At 46.8% G+C, this 24,261-nt stretch overlaps 1 protein-coding gene across 1 annotated transcript; it reads left to right on the plus strand.

The window, feature by feature from the left end:
• The first annotated feature begins 17,290 nt into the window (after positions 1-17,290).
• LOC130357361 (DNA damage-regulated autophagy modulator protein 1-like) lies at positions 17,291-18,025 on the plus strand. Its single transcript, XM_056560049.1, has one exon. It carries the CDS (start codon positions 17,291-17,293, stop codon positions 18,023-18,025), a length of 735 nt encoding a protein of 244 aa, XP_056416024.1.
• Positions 18,026-24,261: the final 6,236 nt, after the last annotated feature.

The raw sequence follows: 24,261 nt of genomic DNA on the forward strand, positions 1-24,261 counted from the left end.
AAGAAGAAGGAAGACAATCCTGATAAAATTAATTTAAATTCTTTTCCCTATCGACCTCTAACCATATCACTATCCCTTCATGAAACTGACCCTATACTCACCCTAACATATATACACTATCCCTGGCCAAAATTAAGGTACTCCACCTTAAGGGCCTAGTACCTAGGGCACATCAAAAGAAAAACTTCTCCAAAGGAGAGAAGCCCTACTGGTACCAAGACTGCCATACTCCAAAGACCTGATCTTCCCGAGGTCACCGGTGATATTCCTACAGACCTCCACCTCGGAAAGGACTTTCTGTTGGGTCGACACTAAACACAGTGCATTCCACGTGTAGCTAACTAAGAATAAAGTTACCCAGTCTTGGCTACCCAGGTCCCTGATTGCCCCACAAGCCCACTTCAGATAGGTAAGGCCGGCAAGTTGACTCCAGCCGATGGAAGCGTCCACCCAGTTGTAGACCCCTATATTAAAGGGACAAAGCAGGAAGTGGTCCATGCTTTCCAGCGTGTCCTCGCACTCTTCTCTGGGACAGGTCATCAGAGTTCCTGTACTTCAGGGTGTCCCTTACATATAGCTTCCCCTGAAAGCAGCACCAGGTCAAGTCCCAAAACTTCTGGGGGATCCTTTTCATGTTTAAAAGTTACAACCCCACCCTCAGATCCTGACCTGGGTAGTCTCTGAGCCCCACAGGCTTCTGGAAGTGGGTCAACAAAACCCGTTTGTCAATGAACCGGCTTGACTGGGTCCTGTTCTCCCACACTCCCAGACCCCATCGATGTATCGGCTTCAGAGTCTGGGTAGCATAAGCTGAAATATATCCATGGGGCGAATGGAGATCCTTCACTCTCCCTCCTGTCTCTCATTCCTGAAAGAAAGGCCAAAACCATTCCCTGCAGGAGAATACCTACGGAGGAGCCCTCTATTTCCAGAGGTTTGCAATGTTAGCTTTCAAAATGGTGTTCATTAAGAACATCACAGGGTTCACCATAGATAAACCCCCTAGTCTCCTCGTGCGGTACGTAACCTCCATCTTGACTAGGTTCAAACTGTTCCCCCATAACAGTTGAAAAAACAGGCTGTAGATCCTAGTGTAGTAAGCCTCTGGCAAGATACATAGACTGCCCAGATAGATAAACAAAGGGAGTAGGTACGATTTGATCAGGTGTACCCTTTCCCCTAGGGTCAAAGGCCAATCCTTCCAATGGTTCACCCTCTAAGTGGCATCCTGGAGCTTACATCCCAGTTTTTTGTGGGGCCGAATGTGATGCCTAAGACTTTTACTGATTCTTTGGGCCCTGGAAGGGTGTCCGGGAGATCAAACATGGGATCCCCCCTCCCAGTCAGAGACTCTCACACTCATCCCGTTTGATCTATGACCCGAATGCCTCCGAGTAAGGGTCCACCTCCGACATCCACACATCGACCTCAACTCATCGACTCATCCCGACTCCCGCCAATGGTCCGCTACTCACCCTCCTAAGGAAGGGATCAATCGTGAACACATATAAGAGTGGGCTCAAATGCCAACCCTGACGGACTACGGACCCCACCTCAAAAGACCTGGATCCTATCACGTCCAAGGAAGGCGGCTGACGGAATGTGAGCAACCCTACTCCATGAACACTTGAGTTTCATGGAAAATGTCCAGGCCCCTGATCAGATCCCGTGCTCATCCAAGTTTTTCTTGGGCATGTCTGTCACATCCCCATACAGTCCGAGCCAGGTCATGATGTCATAACAAGAAAGTGACTCATTACAGGTCAAAACGGTCACTCTCTTGACCGAGTTCTGTTGGGTAATCGCCTTTATGGCGAAATGCCGGCAGCCGGGCTCGATCTTTGCCACTTCGTAGTTTGACCAGAAGAGTTCGAGACCCTCTGGCCGAACAAAACTGACATCAAACTCAGACGAACTGTAGGGGTAAATCAAGGCAAAGATGTCACTCAACCTGAATTCCATCTGAAGGAGGAACTCAACCACTTTAGTGCGAGGTGGGCACACATCCTTGCCCCTCCAAATCCGACGGACCACATTCCTACGGTTATTGTTCTGCTTGGTTGTCAGGAGGGACCAGACGCCTCCCCATTCCGCTCTCGGAAAGCCCCCAAACCGTGCCTCTCTATCCAGAAAGTCAGGTCGACCTCACCCCTCCCCTCTACCTGGATTGACCTGTCGCCACTGCGCAGAGCCACCAGGAAGTGCTGTTGCAAAATGGCCTCCAGAGCCGGACGGAGACCTCCCAGAACCCCCGGCAGCAACATTAGCATAGCCAGAACCAGACCCAGAACCACAAATTTACACCAATACTCCCATCATCTTTTTCTCCATCCATACCAGACTTCCCATTCATACCACTACTACTCCCACCAACATTCACTCCACTGAATCTACCACATACACTCCTCTCATCCACAACACTACACGCTTTATTCACACATCTTGCACCCTTAGTAACCTGCCTAAAAAATTCTGGGCTGGCTGGGACTTGTAATACTGCTGGTCTTATTATGCTTTTCTGTGCTGGCTTATCTGCTGCTGTGGTTGACGCTGATGACTCCTCCTCCATGGGCAAAGTTACCCCTCCCAGCGCACCCCAGCTTCTCCCACAGCGCCATTGCTTGGTTTGCCTGACCGCAAGGCTCAGCAGCTGATCCAGATGCCTGACGCTACCCCCCCTCACAGATGAGTGCCCCGCAGCACCCGCAGAACACACTATACTTGGAGGACCGCCCCCTGAGCACATGGACCCACCGCTCTCTGCCACCGGCACCCAGACACTCCAACCCCCCTCGCAGCACCGGTAATGCCCACAGCACTCGGGGAACCTCCCCCCAGAGAACACAGCGGCATTACTTGCCTCTGGCACCTGGGCACGCCCCCAGCCATCCTGAGGCGGTCCTGTAGTGCCAGAGCTGCCCACCATAAGCCCATCCTGCCCCTCCCTACCGGCAGGATGGGTGGGCATCACATCTATTGCGTCTGCAGCCTTTTCTGATGCCATTCTGTACCCCCCCCCCCCCCCCCCCCGATGCTGGCTCTGTTCCATCACACAAAACGGGGTCTGGCAGTCTGGGGGGCCCAGCAGTCTGAACCAGCTTCACAGCTCACCCAGACTGCTGGAAAGGATGAAACACATATTGTATCGATTCTTGGGTCCTCTTCCTATTTGACCTGCTCTTCACTGCCACATCCTCACACAGGTCATCTCCAAAAGTAAAATGCTGGAGGTTGGCTGGGGACTCCTGCATCACTATAGCCCTCAGCATTCCCCCAGCCTCACTCTCCACATCATCCTCCTCACTCTCACTTGAAGGAAGCACCACCTGGGCCGGTTCAATATAGCTGTCCTGGGTGGTCTGGGTGTCACAGGGAGCAGCCACAGGCACAGAATCTTCCTCCTCCCTCTCCTCTTCCTTTTCTTCTTCACCACCATCCTCACTTTCTTCACTGCCACTACTCTTCCCATCATCCATCTCCACCTTCGCCTTACCTGGGGATTTCATGGCGGCAAACCGATCCTTGTTCTCTAGCTTCTCCCTGAAAAGACCGCTCCCCTCGAGGATCTCTGCTCTCCTCTCCTCCAGCTTTGTGATCTTATTCTTCAGGGCTGTAATCCTCTTTTTCAGTTCTGGCTTATTCCTTATGGACCCAGAGCTTGCCAGATTTTGGGCTCCACGCAGGTCCTCTCTCACCAACCTAAGCTCCCTACCGCAGCGGTTGTATTCCGCAAACCGTACGGTCATGCGGGAGCAGTAGGTCGTGCTGGACTCTTTGGACCCTATCTTAGCCCACAACTCAACAATTTTCCTCCGCGCCTTCCACCCACCAGCTCTCTGGCTGGCATCCGTCGCCTGGGGAGCAGAGCCTGTATTGCTGCAGACTCAGCTGGATCTTCTCCCTCCGGCCAAAAAAAAGTCGCTGTTTGTTCTCCACTCCCTGCCAGCCTGGAAAAAACGAAAGGTGGAGGCCCAGGACTCCCAGGGCTCCATGCAGGGAGGCCCTTCCCAGGAGGCTGCGACACTCCTGGGAAAGGCTGAAGGGACATCTGCACATGCATTAGCCCACCACCAGGAAGAAGGATGGCAGACTTGATACATTCAAATAATTTTAACCTCTTCAGGACATAGGGCGTATGGATACGCCCTGAATCCCGAGTCCTTAAGGACCGAGGGCGTATCCATACACCCGTGGGAATTCCGGCCCCCACCGCTAGCCGGTTGGGGACCGGAGCCGGATGCCTGCTGAAATCGTTCAGCAGGCATCCCGGCATATCGCCCAGGGGGGTCATTATGCCCCCCCATGTCGGCGATCGCCGCAGATCGCTGGACAATTCAGTCCAGCGATCTGCGGCGATTCCGGGTCAATCGGGTCTCCAGTGACCCGATGACCCGGAATTACTGGCTGTTCGGGGCCGTCTCTGACGGCCCCGAACAGCCAGAGCCTGCAGGGGTGAGGTGGCACTGGTGCCACCTCACGATCGCCCTGATTCGTCGGCCGGATTACCGGCCGACCAATCAGGGCGCCTGCTGCGGGTGTCACTCCCGCACCCGCTCCGCCCCTCTTCCGGAGGACGTGAGCGGGTGCGGGACGTGCACCCTGGGTGCTGGGGACCCCGATCCCCGGTGCCCCTGTTGGGATCGGGGCCCCAGGAGCAGCTGCGGCGGAGACGACGAGGGACTGACCTGTGCGGCGAGGATCGTTGGAGGTGAGTGACAGCCTCCTGCTGTTGCTTAGCAACAGCTCCCAGCATGCAAAAAGGGCATGCTGGGAGCTGTAGTTATGCAACAGCAGGAGGCAGACCACCACAACTCCCAGCATTCCCTTATGGGCATGCTGGGACTTATGGTTTTGCAACAGCTGGAGGCACATTCTTTCTATGGAAAAGTGTACCTTCAGCTGTTGTCTAACTACAACTCCCAGCTTGCACAAACAGCTAAAGTGCATGCTGGGAGTTGTAGTGGTGCATCTGCTGGTTGCATAACTACAACTCCCAGCATGCCCGTTGGCTGTCGGTGACTGCTGAGAGTTGTAGTTTTGCAACAGCTGAAGGCACACTGGTTGTGAAACTCAGAGTTTTTTTTTACCTAACTCAGTGTTTCACGACCGGTGTGCCTCCAGCTGTTGCAAACTACAACTCTCAGCAGTCACCGTACACCATGCACCGTACATGCTGGGAGTTGTAGTTTTGCAACAGCTGGAGGCACACTGGTTGTGAAACACTGAGTTAGGTCACAAACTCAGTGATACATAACCAGTGTGCCTACAGTTGTTGCAAAACTGCAACTCTCAGCAGTCACCGACAGCCAACGGGCATGCTGGGAGTTGTAGTTATGCAACAGCTGGATGTCCCCCCCAATGTGAACGTACAGGGTACACTCACATGGGCGGAGGATTACAGTAAGTATCTGGCTGCAAATTTGAGCTGCCGCAAACTTTCTGCTGCAGCTCAAATTGCCAGCGAGAAACTACTGTGAACCCCCCGCCCGTGCGACTGTACCCTAAAAACACTACACTACACTAACACAAAAAATAAAATAAAAAGTAAAAAACACTACATAAACACATACCCCTACACAGCCCCCCTCCCCAATAAAAATGAAAAACGTCTGGTACGCCACTGTTTCCAGACCGGAGCCTCCAGCTGTTGTAAAACAACTCCCAGTATTGTCGGACAGCCGTTGACTGTCCAGACATGCTGGGAGTTTTGCAACAGCTGGAGGCACCCTGTTTGGGAATCACTGGCGTAGAATACCCCTATGTCCACCCCTATGCAATCCCTAATTTAGGCCTCAAATGCGCATGGCGCTCTCACTTTGGAGCCCTGTCGTATTTCAAGGCAACAGTTAAGGGTCACATATGGAGTATCGCCGTACTCGGGAGAAATTGTGTTACAAATTTTGGGGGGTATTTTCTGCTTTTACCCTTTTTAAAAATGTAAAATTTTTGGGAAAACAAGCATTTTAGGTTAAAAAAAAAAAATTTTTTTACATATGCAAAAGTCGTGAAACACCTGTGGGGTATAAAGGTTCACTTAACCCCTTGTTACGTTCCCCGAGGGGTCTAGTTTCCAAAATGGTATGCCATGTGGGTTTTTTTTTTGCTATCCTGGCACCATAGGGGCTTCCTAAATGCGGCATGCCCCCAGAGCAAAATTTGCGTTCAAAAAGCCAAATGTGACTCCTTCTCTTCTGAGACCTGTAGTGCGCCAGCAGAGCACTTTTCACCCCCATATGGGGTGTTTTCTGAATCGGAAGAAATTGATCTTCAAATTTTTAGGGGTATTTTCTGCTATTACCCTTTTTAAAAATAAAAAATTTTTGGGAAAACAAGCATTTTAGGTAAATTTTTTTTTTTTTTTTTACATTTGCAAAAGTCGTGAAACACCTGTGGGGTATTAAGGTTCACTTTATCCCATGTTACATTCCCCGAGGGGTCTAGTTTCCAAAATGGTATGCCATGTGTTTTTTTTTTTGCTGTTCTGGCACCATAAGGGCTTCCTAAAGGTAACATGCCCCCCAAAAACCATTTCAGAAAAACGTTCTCTCCAAAATCCCCTTGTCGCTCCTTCCCTTCTGAGCCCTCTACTGCGCCCGCCGAACACTTTACATAGACATATGAGGTATGTGCTTACTCGAGAGAAATTGGGCTACAAATACAAGTAAAAATTTTGTCCTTTTACCCCTTGTAAAAATTCAAAAATTGGGTCTACAAGAACATGTGAGTGTAAAAAATGAAGATTGTGAATTTTCTCCTTCACTTTGCTGCTATTCGTGTGAAACACCTAAAGGGTTAAAACGCTGACTGAATGTCATTTTGAATACTTTGGGGGGTGTAGTTTTTATAATGGGGTCATTTATGGGGTATTTCTAATATGAAGACCCTTCAAATCCACTTCAAACCTGAACTGGTCCCTGAAAAATACTGAGTTTGAAAATTTTGTGAAAAATCGGAAAATTGCTGCTGACCGTTGAAGCCCTCTGATGTCTTCCAAAAGTAAAAACACGTCAATTTTATGATGCAAACATAAAGTAGACATATTGTATATGTGAACCAAAAAAAAAATGTATTCGTAATATCCATTTTCCTTACAAGCAGAGAGCTTCAAAGTTAGAAAAATGCTAAATTTTCAAATTTTTCATCAAATTTACGGATTTTTCACCAAGAAAGGATGCAAGTATCGACAAAAATTTACCACTATGTTAAAGTAGAATATGTCACGAAAAAACAATCTCGAAATCAGAATGATAACTAAAAGCATCCCAGAGTTATTAATGTTTAAAGTGACAGTGGTCAGATGTGCAAAAAACGCTCCGGTCCTTAAGGCCAAAATGGGCTCCGTCCTGAAGGGGTTAAACTCTTTCCCTAACTCCCCCTATAATTCTCCCTAATTCTATCCCTCCATTAAAACTAACCCTGTTCGCACCCTATCTCTGTCCCTAACCTAAATAAAGGTACTCTACCCAAAAGGTCTAGTGCCTAGGGCACATCAAAAGAAAAACCTCTCCATGGGAGAGAAGCCCTACTGGTACCAAGACTACCATACTCCAAAGACCTGATCTTCCCATGGTCATCTGTGATATTCCTACAGACCTCCACCTCGGAGAGGATTTTCTGTTGGGTCGACACTTAACATTGTGCTTTCCACGTGTAGGACCTAACCACTAAGCTAACTAAGAATAAAGTGCCCCGGTCTCGGCCACCCAAGTTCCTAAATGCCCCATAAGCCCACTCCGGATAGGTAAGGCCGGCAAGTTGACCCCAGCCGATGGAAGCGCCTACCCGGTTGTAGGCCCCTATATTAAAGGGACAATGAAGCAGGAAGTGGTCCATTCTTTCCAGCGTGTCCCCGCACTCTTCTGGGGACATCCCCGGTCATCAGAGTTCCTGTACTTCAGGTTGTCCCTTACACATTTAGCTTCCCCTAAAAACAGCGCGAGGCCAAGTCCCAAAATTTCTGGGGGATCCTTTTCATGTTCAAAAGATAAAACCCCACCCTCAGATCCCGACTTGGGCAGTCCCTGAGCGCCAGAGGCTTCTGAAAGTGGGTCAACAGAACCCGTTTGTCAAGGAACCGCCTGACTGGGTCCTGATCTCCCACACTCCCAGACCCCACCGACGTATTGGCTTCAGAGTCGGGGTAATGTAAGCCGTAAGTTATCCATGGGGTGTACGGAGGTCCTTCACTCGCCCTCCTCTCTCCCATTCCTAGAAGAAAGGCCGAAACCATTCCCTGCAGGAGATTACCCACGGAGGAGCCCTCTCTTTACAGAGGTTTGTGATGTTAGCTTTCAAGAAGGTGTTCGTTAAGAACACCACTGGGTTTACCATAGATAAACTCCCTAGTCTCCTCGTGCGGTACGTCACCTCTCTCTTGACTAGGTTCATCCTGTTCCCCCGTAACAGCTGGAAAAACAGTCTGTAGATCCTAGTGTAGTATGGCTCTGGCAAGATACATACACTGCCCAGATAGATAAACAAGGGGAGCAGGTACGATTTGATCAGGTGTACCCTTTCCCTGAGGGTCAAAGACCAACCCTTCCATTGGTTCACCCTCTGAGTGGCATCCTGGAGCTTACCATCCCAGTTTTTGGTGGGATAATCATCCTGGCCGAATGTGATGCATAAGATTTTTGCTGACTCTTGGGGCCCTGGAAGGGTGTCCGGGAGATCAATTGGATCTCCCCCTCCCAGCCAGAGACTTTCACACTTATCCCGGTTGATCTTAGACCTGGATGCATCCGAGTAGCGGTCCACCTCCGACATCACCACATCGACCTCCTCTCTCGAGGAGACGAAAATAGTGACATCATCAGCGTGCTCCACCACTCTCTGGGCGGCAGCCAGCTCCGCCAGTGGTCCGCCACTCACCCTCCCAAGAAAGGGATCTATCGCGAACACATATAAGAGAGGGCTCAAAGGACAAACCTGGCGGACTCCTGACCCCACCTCAAAGAATGGCCCCTGCATACAAGATCTTAAGACAATTTACAAAAGTACTCGGTAAGCCAAATATCAGGAGGATGGACCAGAAGTACTTCTGGTTCACCCGATCAAATGCTTTGGCCTGATCCAAGGACAACAAGTACCCCTTCCAGAGACTACTTCTACTCCGCTCCACTGCCTCCGTGACACTAAGGACAGCACTTAAGGTGCTTCGGCCTGGAAAAGTGCAGTGCTGGGCCTCCGAAAGGAGCCGGGGTGCAAACTTCACCAACCAATTAAACAGTATCTTAGCCAGAAGCTTCCTGTCCGTATTGAGAAGAGCTATGGGCCTCCAATTCTCAATACGACTGGAATCTTTACCATTTGAGAGAAGAATTAGGGCAGACCTCCTCATTGACTTCGGCAGAGTGCCCGAGGAGAGACACTCATTGAATACCTCAGTCAAGAGGGGAGCTAAAGACTCCCTAAAGGTCCTGTACCACTTGGATGTTAAGCAATCTGGCCCTGGAGACTTCTTTGGGGCAAGCCCCTCGATCTCCAGTCTCACTTCCTCTTCCCTGATCTCTTCTGCCAAAATGCCAAGAGAGGGGTCTACCCCTGGCTCAGGAATGGCTTCAGCCAGGAAACCCTACATCACATCCCGATCTAGATCCTTCCTTCCCAAGAGGTGCGAGTAGAAGGATCTGACGACCTCCAAGATCCCTGATCTGGACCGATTCAGAGATACCGTACTATCAATCATTCCTGAAATGACTTTACTACTCACTGACATCTTGCAGTTTCTGTAAGGGTCGGGCGAGCAGTACCTCCCGTAATCCCTCTCAAAAACCAAAGATGCATGACTATCATACTTACACCTTATCAGCAAGGACTTCACTCTGGAGATATCCTCTCGGCTACCTCCAGCCGAGACGAGAAGCTCGAGTTTCCTCCTCAGACCCTGATACAAGCGATACCTGTTCAGGGAACCCGCAACCCGCTTCTTGAATATCTCCCACCACTTTGACTTACCACTACGTAGGCCCAGTAAAGGTACCTGACTCGGAAGAAAATCCTCAAAGGACTGACTTACCTCTGCTTCTTCCAGGAGGGACAAATTCAGCTTCCAATAACCTTTACCCATCCGGGTGTCTCTGAAATGTTTAGGGAAAACAAAATCATACATTGATCAGAGAACTCCACCTCAACCACTGACACTGCGGAAGAAACGTCTTCCTCCTTCAAATAAAACCTGTCTAACCTGCAACTACTTGCAGCTACCTCGATGAAAGGTGAAACCTGCGAGCTTCCCCAACTATATTATTGAGGGCCACACAGTCATAAATCAGCGGATTATTGGAACCTCTCCTATCTTGGGACCTCGGGACATTATTGAAGTTCCCTCCAAAAATCACTTGCCTACTCGTAAAAAGAAAGGGCTTAATCTTCATAAAGAGATCTTTACGGTCCCACCTAGTTTGTGGGGCATAGATGTTAATGAGCCGGAGCTCTTTTCCCTTCATGAAGACATCTAAGATCAGGCACCTCCCCATTTCTAATTCAATTACCCATCAGCATTCAACAGGAACGGTAAAAAGGACCACTAGCCCACTATACGGCTCAGCCGCAAGAGATCAGTGGGAGGGCCCATGCCTCCCCTCTCTTCTGGCTTTAACCAGAGAGGCTAGATCTGACAACCTGGTCTTCTGTAAAAAGAAAATGTTAATAGAGTTAATAGATGCTAGTTTCAGTGGGGTGAGTGCCACCATACAGGGTGATTAAATTAGATGGCCACACCCTTTACTTTTGCTTCCCTTTCTTTTTAGCCCCCTCATCCCCCGAAGAAGACGAGAGGGCTGGACCAAACGTAGAACTTTTTTTGGATTCTGATTGATCCATTTGATCCCCGTCTCCATCCGGCCCCGGTCTAGCCCTGCCCTCCGAGGAAGGTGCCTCGACGAGGCTCCTTCTCCCTAGGCACCTCGCCCTCACCTTCCCCCTCAAAGGAGGGGGAGGAGATGGTATCGAGGATGAAGTACCGGTTTGAGAGATCAATCAGAGGGGGGCAGTCAGGCTTCCGTTTTGGACCTGGCCCGCAGTACAAGGAACAGAGGGCTCTGACCCCTTCTTTCTCCCCTTCCTTTTGCCCTTGTCTTTCTTTTTGGGCCCCCCGCTCTCCTCATCCAAACTTTCATAGTGGGAGGAATCGGAAGGGTCGGCCACATTGCCTTCCTCTCTGTAAATCCTCCTGATCTCCTCATCTAGCACGTTTTCTTCCAGGGCTTCAGCGGTTAAAGGGCCAGCTTCAGGAGCTGAAGATATCACCGTCACTTGGGCACTCTCCAGCTCCCTACTCCTTCTACGATTTTCCTCCCACCTTAGTTTGGTGGGGCCCTTTTTCCTCCTCACTAGCCCTTTTGCGCCTCAGACACCCATCCCTGCCTGTACCCTCCCCAGCCGAGGCAACTTCTCAGCTCTCATCAGCAGGAGCGGCTGCTGCATGGGCGAAGGTGCTAGGACAACGGCTAAAAGGGTGTCTGAGGACACCACACAGGTGGCACCGGATCTGCCCTACAGGATGCAGCCAGATGACCCACCCCACCACACAAAGCGCAGACCTGCACAGTACAGACTGCGCTAAAGTGGGTGGGGCTGCCATACCTGTGACAGACCTTAGGCTGCCCCTGGTAGAAGACCTGAATCCTCTCACATCCAAGGAATGCCCAGGCCCCGGACCAGATCCCGTGCTCATCCAAATTTTTCTTGGGCATGTCCGTCACATTCCCATACCGTCCGAGACAGGTCATGATGTCATAACTAGTGATGAGCGGCATTGCCCATATTCGAATTTGCGATATTTCGCAAATATATAGATGAATATTCGTCCTATATTCGCGAATTTCGCGTATTCGTTATACTCACATATGCAAATATTCGCATACTCGCGTATTCGAGGAAGAAAACAGTGAGGGGGAGGGCAACTTTACTATTGGTTGCTAGGGATGTTATTGATAACCTCTGACAAGTGTATTTGCATCATTCTAATTGGCCCACAAGTGAAAAGAAGGAATATGCGAATATGCGCACATATTCGCTATAAAAATTAGAAACACTAGTCATAACAAGAAAGTGACTCAATACGGGTCAAACTGGTCACTTTCTTCACTGAGTTCTGATGGGAAATCGCCTTTACGGCAAAATCCCGCCAGCCAGGCGCGTTCTTTGCCACTTCGTAATTTGACCAGAAGAGTTCCAGACCCTCTGGCCGAACAAAACTGACATCAAACTCGGACAAACCGTAGGGGTGAATCAGGACAAAGATGTCACCCACCCTGAATTCCATCTGAAGGAGGAGTTCAACCACTTGTGCACGTGGTGGGCACGCATCCTTGCCCCTCCAAATCAGACAGACCACATTCCTACAGTTATTGTCCTGCCCAGTTGTCGGGAGGGACCAGACCCCCTTCCGCTCTCGGAAAGCTCCCAAACTGTGCCTTTCTATCCAGAAAGACAGGTTGACCTCACCCCTCCCCTCTACCAGGATCACCCCATCGCCCCTATACAGAGCCTCCAGGAGGCGCTGTTGCAAATGGCCTCCAGAGCTGGACATAGATGTAGGCCCCCAAGAACCCCCGGCAGCAACATTAGCATAGCTCCTAGGAGCAGTCACTACCAGGGGCTCCATACAGGAAGGCCCTTCCCAGGAGGCTGCCACACTCCAGGGAAAGGCTAATGGAACACCTGCTTCTCTGTCTAGAAGTCCTGAGAGCACAAGGAGACACACCCGCACAAACTACACACAGAACTGCTCTGGGCTGTGTGTAGAAGAGTAAGGGAGGAAGTTCTCCCCTGTATGGCTTCAGATGATGTCACGCCTGCTGGGGAATGTCCTTTCCCAGTCTGTGAATCTGACTGAGGCTGAGCAGAAAATACAGAGCAATGCCAAGGTTAAAAAAAAAATAATAATAAAATAAAGGAAGACGGTGGTTTATCATGATGGGGGCAGTGAACTGGGGGGATTATAAAATTTAACAAGATCATGAGAGGTACTCTTTAAGGGTTAAAACTTATTTGACCACTGAGACATCCCATGCTCTCTAGAATGGGGCCCTATCTCTCCCTGTGCATGGAGAGGCATGCGACACACACTCCATGCATTCTCTATGGGTGTGCCGGAGATACACCAGTACAGCTGAGACCCTCCGAGATTAGACACTTATCCCCTATCCTACAGATAGTGGATACGTTTTAAAGAGCTGAAATATCCCTTTAAGACCAATGCATGAAACTCAAGATTTAATGAGATCTCCCCATAGTGGTTTGCCTACAGATTTTCCTCAGTTTTTTTAAGTTAAAGGGGTACTCCGGCCCCAAGACATCTTATCTTCTGATTGCGGGGGTCCCGCCACTGGGGACCCCCACAATCTAGCATGCAGTACCCACCTGTAAGCACTGCAGGAAGCGCTGGAGGCTCTCAGTGTTTTCTGCCGACCAAGGGGACGGAGTATCGTGACGTCACGACTCTGCCCCCATGGTCGGGAGACATAACATTGGATCCTCCAGCGCTTCCTGCAATGCTTACAGGTTGGTGCTGCATGCTAGATTGTGGGGGTCCCCAGTGGCGGGACCCCCACGATCAGACATCTTATCCCCTATCCTTTGGATAGGGGATAAGATGTCTTGGGCTCGGAGTACCCCTTTAATTAAATAGATTTTTTATTTTCCTATTGTATAGTTTCCGGAATAAGAAAAATGGCTCAACTGATGCTTATGGAAATAGATTAAATATTACATCTGGAAAGGGAAATTAATTACCTAAGTGGTAAAGAGTAAATAGCGAGTATAATCAATACCCTCTGTTCATCTGGGTCGTTTGCTGTAAAATATTATATTTGGACTACAAGGAAGCACTTTGGATTACATAGAGTCACTTTCAGTCATTTTCTATAATAAGTAAACAAGAATGAGTTACAAATTGAAAAGAATTATCATAGGAATAGATTCTGAGTTATATTTAGATGTGGTATAGAGAAGGACTGCACTAATTTTCATGGTATTTATCTGCGCTCCTCAAGGGGGTTATCCAGGATAAACAAAATACATATTTTTCCAGAAACGCTCGTGTCTATGGGTGGTGCCAAGTATTGCTGTTCAGCCCAATCTAAGTACCATAAGGATGCAGAGTTTTGTGAAGGCACTGGAAACATGAAAAAAAAATATAGAGGATGGTCACCTAGTTTTATTTTTTATTTATTTTTTTACACCCTAAAGGGTTACTCCACTGGTCAGCGTGTGGAGCATTTCGTTCCGCATGCTGTGTGTGAGGGGACGTCCATGCCCCCTCATGATGTCACATCATGCCCCCTCAATGTAAGTCTATGGGAGAGGTGTGTCAGTATCACACCCCCTCCCTTAGACTTGCATTAAGGGGGCGTGGGGTGATGTCACATTTATTAACTTTTTTTTTAACACCATTTTTTTGTCCCAATAGGGGACAATTACATGCAAACTTCTGATTGCATACACTGATCAATGCTAGGCCATAGCATTGATCAGTGTTATCTGTGCTCGATTGGAGCACCGCAAAAAAGATCGGATGGCGAGGAGGCAGGTGAGGGCCCTCCCACCATCCTTTCAGCTGATCGGGACAGTGCGGTTTCACCACGGTGATACCCATCAGCCCGACTGAGCTGCCAGGAATGCTCTTATTTCATTTTTTTATTTATTTTAGAAGTCAAAGTTTATCGCCACATCTGAGGGGTTAATGCCGGGCATCACTGGGATCGGTGTTGTCTGGCAGTAAACACGGTTCCCTGCCATTGATAGCCACCAGGACCAACCCGCAATGACGCGGGGTCAGCTCGTGACCACGTCATAGCAGAGGAGTGGACGCAGGGCGTACAGGTACACCCTGTGTCCTCAAAAGGTTAAACTCCATAGGACACACACAAAGATCTGACACAAAACAATATTTGTTTAATAGCTGAACATTCTGGCTTCATGAAACTACATAAGGGTAATTCTGGCAACATTGTTAAAATTCTAATTAGTGTGAAGTTAAAAGGGAAAGGGCATAGAGACCAAACTTAGCTGTGGGACATGAATCCACAGTGCTCTCTGCTGACACCTCTGTCCATGTCAGGAACAGTCCAGAGCAGGATAGGTTTGCTATGGGGATTTGCTCCTGCTCTGGACCGTTCCTGACACGGACAGAGTTGTCAGCAGAGAGCAATGTAGACAGATAGAAAAGAAATTAAAAAAGAAAATAACTTTCTCTGTAGTATATAGCATCTGATAAGTACTGGAAGGATAAAGATTTTTTAATAGAAGTAATTTACAAATCTGTATAACATGCTGGCACCAGCTGATTTAAAATAATTTTTTTCCATCGCAGTACCCCTTTAACCACTTAAGGACCCAGGGCGTACCTGTATGCCCTGAGTCTGCTCCCTTTCTATAACGCGGGGCCACGGCGTGGCTAATAGCACTGATCGCGGTGCCACGCGCTATTAACACTTTAGACACGGCGTTCAAAGTTGATCACAATGTGTAAAGTGAAACTAAACTGCTACCGGTTAGCTCAAGGGGCTGTTCGAGATCGCCACGGCGAAATTGCGGCATCACTGAACAGCTGTAGGACACGAGGAGGGTCCCCTTACCTGCCTCCTGGTGTCTGATTGCCGAATGACTGCTCAGGCCTGAGATCCAGGCATGAGCAAAAAATGAGCCTCCATTCTGCCCCATATGCGGAAAAATGAAAAAGTTATAGGGGTCAGAAGATGACCATTTTATGTATAAATTTTTCTGTATGTAGTTAAGATTTTTTTCAGAAGTACAAAAAAATCAAACCTACATAAGTAGGGTATCATTTTAATCATATGGACCTAAAGAAAAATGATAAGGTGTTATTTTTACAAAAAAATGTACTATGTAGAAACGCAAGCCCCCAAAATTTACAAAATTGTGTTTTTTCTTCAATTTTGTCACACAATGATTTTTTTTCTGTTTTGCCGTAGATGTTTGGGTAAAATGACTGTTGTCATCACAAAGTAGAATTGGTGGCGCAAAAAATATGCCATCATACGGATTTTTACATGCACAATTGAAAGAATTATGATTTTTTAAATGTAAGGAGGAAAAAGCGCAAAGTGCAAAAATGGAAAAACCCTGGGTCCTTAAGGGGTTAACATGGAGTGTGGCAATAGATGATCGTTGTTTCCAATCAGCTCTGTAGGAAATCTGGTGCTAGTGTAAGCCAAATCGGAAGGTTATACAAGGTTTTAAAAGCAAAACATATAGGTAGATTAATAAAAATATCAAAGTAACAGAATAAAAATACTACCTCTGGTACTTGTGTTCTTCCCTTGCTGACTGAGACAGGTTGAGTTTTATTTTATTTGTTTTCCTTCCACAAACATTTTTTTAATGAACTTTTAATTATAAACATAAGGAAAGGGGGTGAAAGTGGTTGTGTGTAGCCCCCACAGGACGGCCATGAAACCGATGGACACAGTAGGTACTGTTACCATGTGATGTGTGGGGGCCAAGATACAGTTATATTGTGTAACTAAAGAAGGGCTGTCAATCAGCTGACCCAAAGATCTGGTGTAATAATATGTATGTTAGAAAAGCATATAAATATATATAAAATTGTACTGACATATTCTTGGTTTCTTTTAAAAGAGCTATATAAAAAAAACTAAGGAAAAAAGTCCATAATTCTTTTCTACATATTTTCTTTTGTATTGGACTTTACACAGAAAACAATAAAATATAATGTGGACACCTACAAATGTACAAATATATCCAAGTACAACCCCATCTGAAATGTATTTTTTGTTTGTTTTTTTAACCACTGAGCAGTCACAGAAATGTTAATACATATAAGGTACAGACCTGCAGGTTTATTTAAATGTAACTGTCAGAATAAAAACCTTTTTATATGTTGTACATCTGACAAAACATTAACCTTTGTAGTAAAAGAAGAGAATTGGCAGAATTACAGATACATAAGGTTATATTCAGATGAATTCTTGTTGAAAGAGATTTTGGAAAACCCTGTTGAAATGTGGATTCAGCCATTACTAGTTTTACTTGACTGTGGAAACACTAAATATCAGCAAATGTGATGCCAGGATTGTCTGCATAAAGATCTACAACACTGAGGACCAATCAGTATGCAGCATGATGGTGTTTCCGAGATAAACCAAAGAATGACATCACAGATGTGACATCATCGAGTTCCGAGCCTATAGAAAAACCTGCCTGACAATCTGATTACACAGAGAGAGTTGGACAGAGACAGCGGCTTTTGCTTAGCGAATCTTTCCTTTATCTCAGCGATTTTTTGTTGTTTCTTTGTGCCATGGAGATCCAGGGATTAGGGTTCTTGCCTCTCCTTTGGGTCACATGGAACCTTTTGGGCCTCATCACTGTTGTCACCTTGACCATCGCCCTAGGACATAACAGACAGCCGTTTATCAGTGACACGGCTGTAGGACATCCTGAGTGGATAATATATAAGGTTGTGTTCTTTGGTGCACCCATCATAGGAGTTGCCGTCGCCTACCTGCAGTACCGATTTATGTTCCTGCGCTCTGAACCATCTGCAAAGCATTTTAGGATTTACCAGAAGATCTTGTTTACCTTAGGATGCATCGTGTGCATAGGAACAGCCCTGAATGGCGTATTTACTATGGGGAACAATCCTACAATACACAGGATCAGCTCAGGTATGGCATTTTTTTGTGGAGCCATATATAATATGTGCCAAGCTGGATTCCTTTACAAAAGGTCCTACAGCAGCCGGATTCTTTGCCATATAAGGCTGGCCTCCACCTTAGTGACTTCTGTGGTACTGCTGCTCTTCAGTGCTGGTCAGGTCTCCTTCTATATGGAGCTGTGCACCGGACACTGCGAGGCGATTATCTATGTCCCCGTCTTGGTGGCTGAATACCTGGGATTTTGCGGCGTCACGTTATACCAAGTGACCAGCTACACAGATTTTCAGCATCTGTCATTGAAGATTTCCAGAAATGACATTAACGTCAGCCTGAGGACCAAGATACCGGACCCGGAACAGAACCCTCCTGTGGAATAGTGAAGACTGAGGCCTATGACTACAGCCGGGGAGCCGAGAACGGACATTTATCCTGTGTATTATTCTTAATAAATATATATATTTATATATATAAAAAAAACATGTCTCATCCTTCTCTTAACACCTGCCATTGGGGAAGAGTCAGAAAGCACATCACAGGGTTCAGCACTGGCATAATGTGGTCTGCTTAGCATGACACCATCATGGGTTGAAATGTAAATTAGGTTTAACCCCTTAAGGACCTAGGGCGTATGGATACGCCCTGGGTTTCTGGTACTTCAGGACCCAGGGCTTATCCATACGCCCGTGGGAATTTCAGTCCCTGCCGTGCGCCGGGCGGGGACCGGATCGGGGTGCCTAATGATATCGATCAGCAGGCACCCCGCGCAAATGCTCAGAGGGGTCATCATACCCCCCATGTTGGCGATCGGCGCAAATCGCAAGTGAATTCACACTTTTTGCACCGATTCCAGGTCATACGGGTCTATGGTGACCCGGCGACCCAGAATATAAGGGGGATCGTGGTTGTCTAAGACACCCACTATCCCCCTGAAGGGATAGGAGTGAGGTGGCAGAAGTGCCACCCCTTCTATCCCTGCTCTTGGTGGTCTAGACGCAGATCGGGGGCGGGGGGGGGGGTTGACTTTCGTTGCCCCCGTTCTGCCCATCCACAATAGGCAGGGCAGAACGGGGAACCGACAAAGGAACGGGGGCAGAAGATCCACTTACCCATCCGGAGGCTGCGGGCGATGGTGATCGGCGGGCAGCGATGTCGTGCGGCAGAAGAGGACGTCTCCCTGGATCCTACGGAAATCGGTAAGTTGCCTAGCAACATCTGGAGGGCTATAGTCTGAGACCACTATTCAGTGGTCTCTAGACTTTACCCCTACAGATGTTGCAAAACTACAACTCCCAGCATGCCCAGACAGCTGTTTGGGCATGCTGGAATATGTAGTTTTGCAACAGCTGGAGGGCTACAGTTTGAGACCACTATACAGTGGTCTCTAAACTGTATCCCTCCAGATCTTGCAAAACTACAACTCCTAGCATGCCCAAACAGCTGTTTGCTGTCTGGGCATGCTGGGATTTGTAGTTTTGCAACATCTGGAGGTCCACGGTTTGGAGATCACTGTGCAGTGGTCTATAAACTGTAGCCCTCCAGATATTGCAAAACTGCAAATCCCAGCATGCCCAAACAGCAAACAGCAGAGTTGTTGTTGCATACCTCCATCTGTTGCATAACTACATCTCCCAGCATGCCCTTCGGTGATCACTACATGCTAGGAGTTGTAGTTTTGCAACAGCTGGAGGCACACTGGTTGGAAAATACTGAGTTAGGTATCAGAACCTAACTGAAGGTTTTCCAACCAGTGTGCCTCCAGCTGTTGCAAAAGTACAACTCCCAGCATGCAAGGTCAGTCAGTGCATGCTGGGAGTTGTAGTTTTGAAACAGCTGGAGGTTTGCCCCCCCCCCCCCCCCATGTGAATGTACAGGGTGCATTCACACAGGCAGGTTTAAAGTAAGTTTCCTGCTTCAAGTTTGGGCTGCGGCAAATATTTCTCCGCAGTGCAAACTCCTAGCGGTAAGCTCGCTGTAAACCTGTCAGTGCGAACATACCCTAAAAACACTACACTACACTCCCTTACACTGTTACCCACAATAAAAAAAGAAAAACATTTTGTACAGCAGTGTTTCCAAAACAGAGCCTCTAGCTGTGGCAAAACAACAACTCCCAGCATTTCTGGACAGCCACTGACTGTCCAGGCATGCTGGGAGTTTAGCAACAGCTGGAGTCACCCTGTTTGGGAATCACTGGCGTACAATACCCCTATGTCCACCCCTATGCAATCCCTAATTTAGTCCTCAAATGCGCATGGCGCTCTCATTCACTTCGGAGCCCTGTCGTATTTCAAGGAAACAGTTTAGGGCCACATATGTGGTATTTCCGTACTTGGGAGAAATTGCATTAAAAATTTTGTGGGGCTTTTTCTCCTTTTACCCCTTATGAAAAGGAAAAGTTGGGTGCTACACCAGCCTGTTAGTGTAAAAAAAATTAAATGTTTACACTAACATGCTGGTGTTGCCCCATACTTTTTATTTTCACAAGCAGTAAAAGGAAAAAAAGACCCCCAAAATTTGTAACGCAATTTCTCCTGAGTAAAATGCGTAAAATGCTATGCTGGCGCACAACAAGGTTCAGGAGTGAGAGCGTGCCATGTACATTTGAGGCCTAAATTGGTGATTTGCACAGGGTGGCTGATTTTACAGCGGTTCTGACATAAATGCAAAAAAAGAAATACTCACATGTGACCCCATTTTGGAAACTATACCCCTCACGGAAGGTGATAAGGGGTATAGTGAGCCTTAACATCCCACAGGTGTTTGACAAATTTTCATTAAAGTTGGATGGAAAAATGAAAAAAAAAGATTTTTTTCACTAAAATGCTGGTGTTACCCTAAATTTTTCATTTTCACAAGGGGAAATAGGAAAAAAGCCCCCCAAAATGTTTAACCCCATTTCTCCTGAGTAAGAAAATACCCCATATGTGGATGTAAAGTGCTCTGTGGGCGAACTACAATGCTCAGAAGAGAAGGAGCGCCATTGGGATATTGAAGAGAAAATTTGTCCGGAATTGAAGGCCACGTGTGTTTACAAAGCCCCCATAGCTCCAAACCAATGGACCCACCCACATGTGACCCCCTTTTGGAAAACACACCCCTCATGGGTGCTGTGAGCATTTATGCCCCACAAGTGTCTGACAGATTTTTGGAACAGTGGTCCCTGAAAATGAAAAATTTAATTTTTCATTTGCACAGCCCACTGTTCCAAAGATATGTCAAACGCCAGTGGGGTGTTAATGCTCACTGCACCCCTTATTAAATTCTGTGAGGGGTGTAGTTTCCAAAATGGGGTCACATGTGTGGGGTCCACTGTTCTGGCACCACGGGGGGCTTTGTAAACGCACATGGCCCCTGACTACCATTCCAAACAAATTATCTTTCCAAAAGCTCAATGGCCCTCCTCCTCTTCTGAGCATTGTAGTGCGCCAGCAGAGCACTTGACTTCCACACATGGGGTATTTCCATTCTCAGAAGAAATGGGGTTACACATTTTGGGGTCATTTTCTCCTATTACCCCTTATAAAAATGTAAAATTTAGGGAACAAAATGCATTTTAGTAAAAAAAAAATGTTTTCTTCATTTACACATCCAACTTTAATAAAAAGCCGTCAAACACCTGTAAGTAGATAAGGCTCACTGTACACCTTGTTACATTCCTTAAGGGGTGTAGTTTCCAAAATATTATGCCATGTGAATATTTTTTGCTGTTCTGGCAGCACAGGGGCTTCCTAAATGCGACATGCCCCCAAAAAAACATTACAGCAAAATTTGCTTTCAAAAAGCCAAATGTGACTCCTTCTCTTCTGAGCATTGTAGTTCGCCCGCAGAGCATTTTACGTCCTAACATGGGGTATTTCCATACTCATAAGAGATGGGGTTACACATTTTGGAGGGCATTTTCTCCCATTACCTTTTGTAAAAAAATGGTAAATTTGGGGAAAAAACTGCACTTTAGTGAAAATGTTTTTTTTTCATTTACACATCCAATTTTAACGAAAAGTCGTCAAACACCTGTGGGGTGTTAAGGCTAACTGGACCCCTTTTTACGTGCCTTGAGGGGTGTAGTTTCCAAAATGGTATGCCATGTGGGGTTTTCTGCTGTTCTGGCACCATAAGGGCTTTCCAAATGCGACATGCCCCCCAAAAACCTTTTCAGCAAAATTCATTCTCCAAAATCCAATTGTTGCTCCTACCCTTCTGAGTCCTCTACTGTGCCCGCCGAACACTTGACATACACATATGAGGTATTTCCTTACTTGAGAGAAATTGGGTTACAAATTTTGGGTGGCTTTTTCTCTTATTACCACTTGTAAAAATTCAAAAACTGTGTCTACAAGAATATGCAAGTGTAAAAAATGAAGATTTAGAATTTTCTCTTTCACTTTGTTGCTATTCCTGTGAAACACCTAAAGGGTTAACACACTTACTGAATGTCATTTTGGATACTTTGAGTGGTGCGGTTATTATAATGGGGTCATTTGTGGGGTATTTCTAATATGAAGGCCCTTCAAATCCACTTAAAAACTGAACTGGTTCTGAAAAATTCCGATTTTGAAAATTTTGTGAAAATCTGAAAATTGCTGCTGAACTTTGAAGCCCTCTGATGTCTTCCGAAAGTAATAAAACATGTCAACTTTATGATGCAAACATAAAGTAGACATATTGTATATGTGAATCAATATATAATTGATTTGGAATATCCATTTTCCTTATAAGAAGAGAGCTTCAAAGTTTTTTCATCAAATTTTGGAATTTTTCACCAAGAAATGATGCAAGTATCAACAAAATTTTACCACTAACATAGAGTAGAATATGTCACGAAAAAATCTCGGAATCAGAATGAAAAGTAAAAGCATCTCAGAGTTATTAATGCTTAAAGTGACAGTGGTCAGATGTTCAAAAAATGGCCGGGTCCTTAAGGTATAAATGGGCTGGGTCCTTAAGGGGTTAAGAAGAATCCTCTTCCATACTTAGGGTACGTTCCCACGCGGCGTATTTTGCTGCGTATTTGCTGCGTATTTGGTGCTGCGTATTTTCCTACCCATTGACTTCAACAGAGAAAATAAAATACGCAGCAGCAAATACGCAGCAAATACGCAGCAAATACGCCGTGTGGGAATGTACCCTCATGGTAAAACCTTATTTCCTCTAGATGTAGAGGCAGCCAGCTTGTCATGGTTACAGATCTCTGATCTGCTCATTGACATATTTCTAATGAAAATGGTTTTTTTCTTATATTTGGAAGTCTTCATCTACCCCCGATTAGTTGGCACCAAGTGAACTGTACAGTAAGTTTGAATGGACTGTAACAACTAATTTGGACTAAAATGTGTATAATTGCACTGGTGGCAAAAAAACAGTTCACCAGATGACCATTTAGTGGTTGTTCAACCATTAACCTACTGCTTTTAGGCAACTGAAGAGATCTCGTATCAGAAATGTTTGGCTTTCCATATGACATTATGTTAAAAAGAAATCTAAAAACAGACTTTTAGCCCTGTAGAGCAGAGGTGTCAAACTAATTTTCACCAAGGGCCACATGAGCCTTATAGTTGTCTTCAATGGTCTGCAGGTCTTGTGTTCCCTTATGCTCCTATATAGTAGTTAGGTCCCCCACACTTCCCCAATATAGTACTTAGGTCCCCTCAGTGCTAACATATAGCAGTTAGGCCTCTATACTGCCACCATATTGTAGTGTGCCTCCCGCACTCCCAACATATAGTAGTTAGGATCACCACACTGCACCCAAATAGAGATGTCGCGAATTGTTCGCCCGCGAACAGTTCCCGGCGAACTTAGCATGTTCATATCGCCGGGCGAACATATGTGAAGTTCGATCCGCCCCCTATACTTTAACATTTAAGTAAACTTTGACCCTGTGAGTCAGAGTCAGCAGACACATTACAGCCAATCAGCATCAGTCCCTCCCTTCCAGACCCTCCTACCTCTTTCACGGACGCCATTTTAGCCTCATTCAGCATGCTGCAGGCTTAGGAAGTGGAGGGTTAGAGAAGCTGCTCCTGCTGTATAGGAAAAGTGACAGCTAGGTTGCTGCTAGGTGGTGTATTTAGGGTCCAGTGTACTTCTAAAGAACTGGCAAGTTTTTTTTGCTCATTGTCACACTAGTGCAAATCACATTAGGTGCGACAGTTGTGCAGTACTAACAATACTCCATTTTGCGCAAAATCGCGGTAAAATCGTGGCATTATGTAAAATGCGAATTTGTGTAAAATGCAGTATTCAGGGCATAAGGCACAGACACTCCTCCCCCTGTCCTGAGCATTCTGGAAGAGACGTCACCACGCTCAGCGCTCCACTAGTAAATCCCCCTCACATCCTGCTTGCGCTCCACTACTCGGGGGCCCGGGCCAGCACTTTTTTTATTTACTTCTACTATGTGCGGCCCTGCAGGGCTGAGGAGGCCAGAGGCTACTGGGAGCCCCTACTGATGTGACCCTGGGGCAGAAGCAACGCAGCCTCAGCCAACCCGGGTAAGGAGAGGCTTTGGGTTGGAGATGTGTATTGTATATATGTATGTGTATGATTTTGTATGATGTGTGCATGATATATTTATGTGTATGTATGATGTGTGTTAGATGTGTATCTATGATGT

The sequence above is a fragment of the Hyla sarda genome, chromosome 2, assembly GCF_029499605.1.
Source record: "Hyla sarda isolate aHylSar1 chromosome 2, aHylSar1.hap1, whole genome shotgun sequence".
Lineage (NCBI taxonomy): Eukaryota > Metazoa > Chordata > Amphibia > Anura > Hylidae > Hyla > Hyla sarda.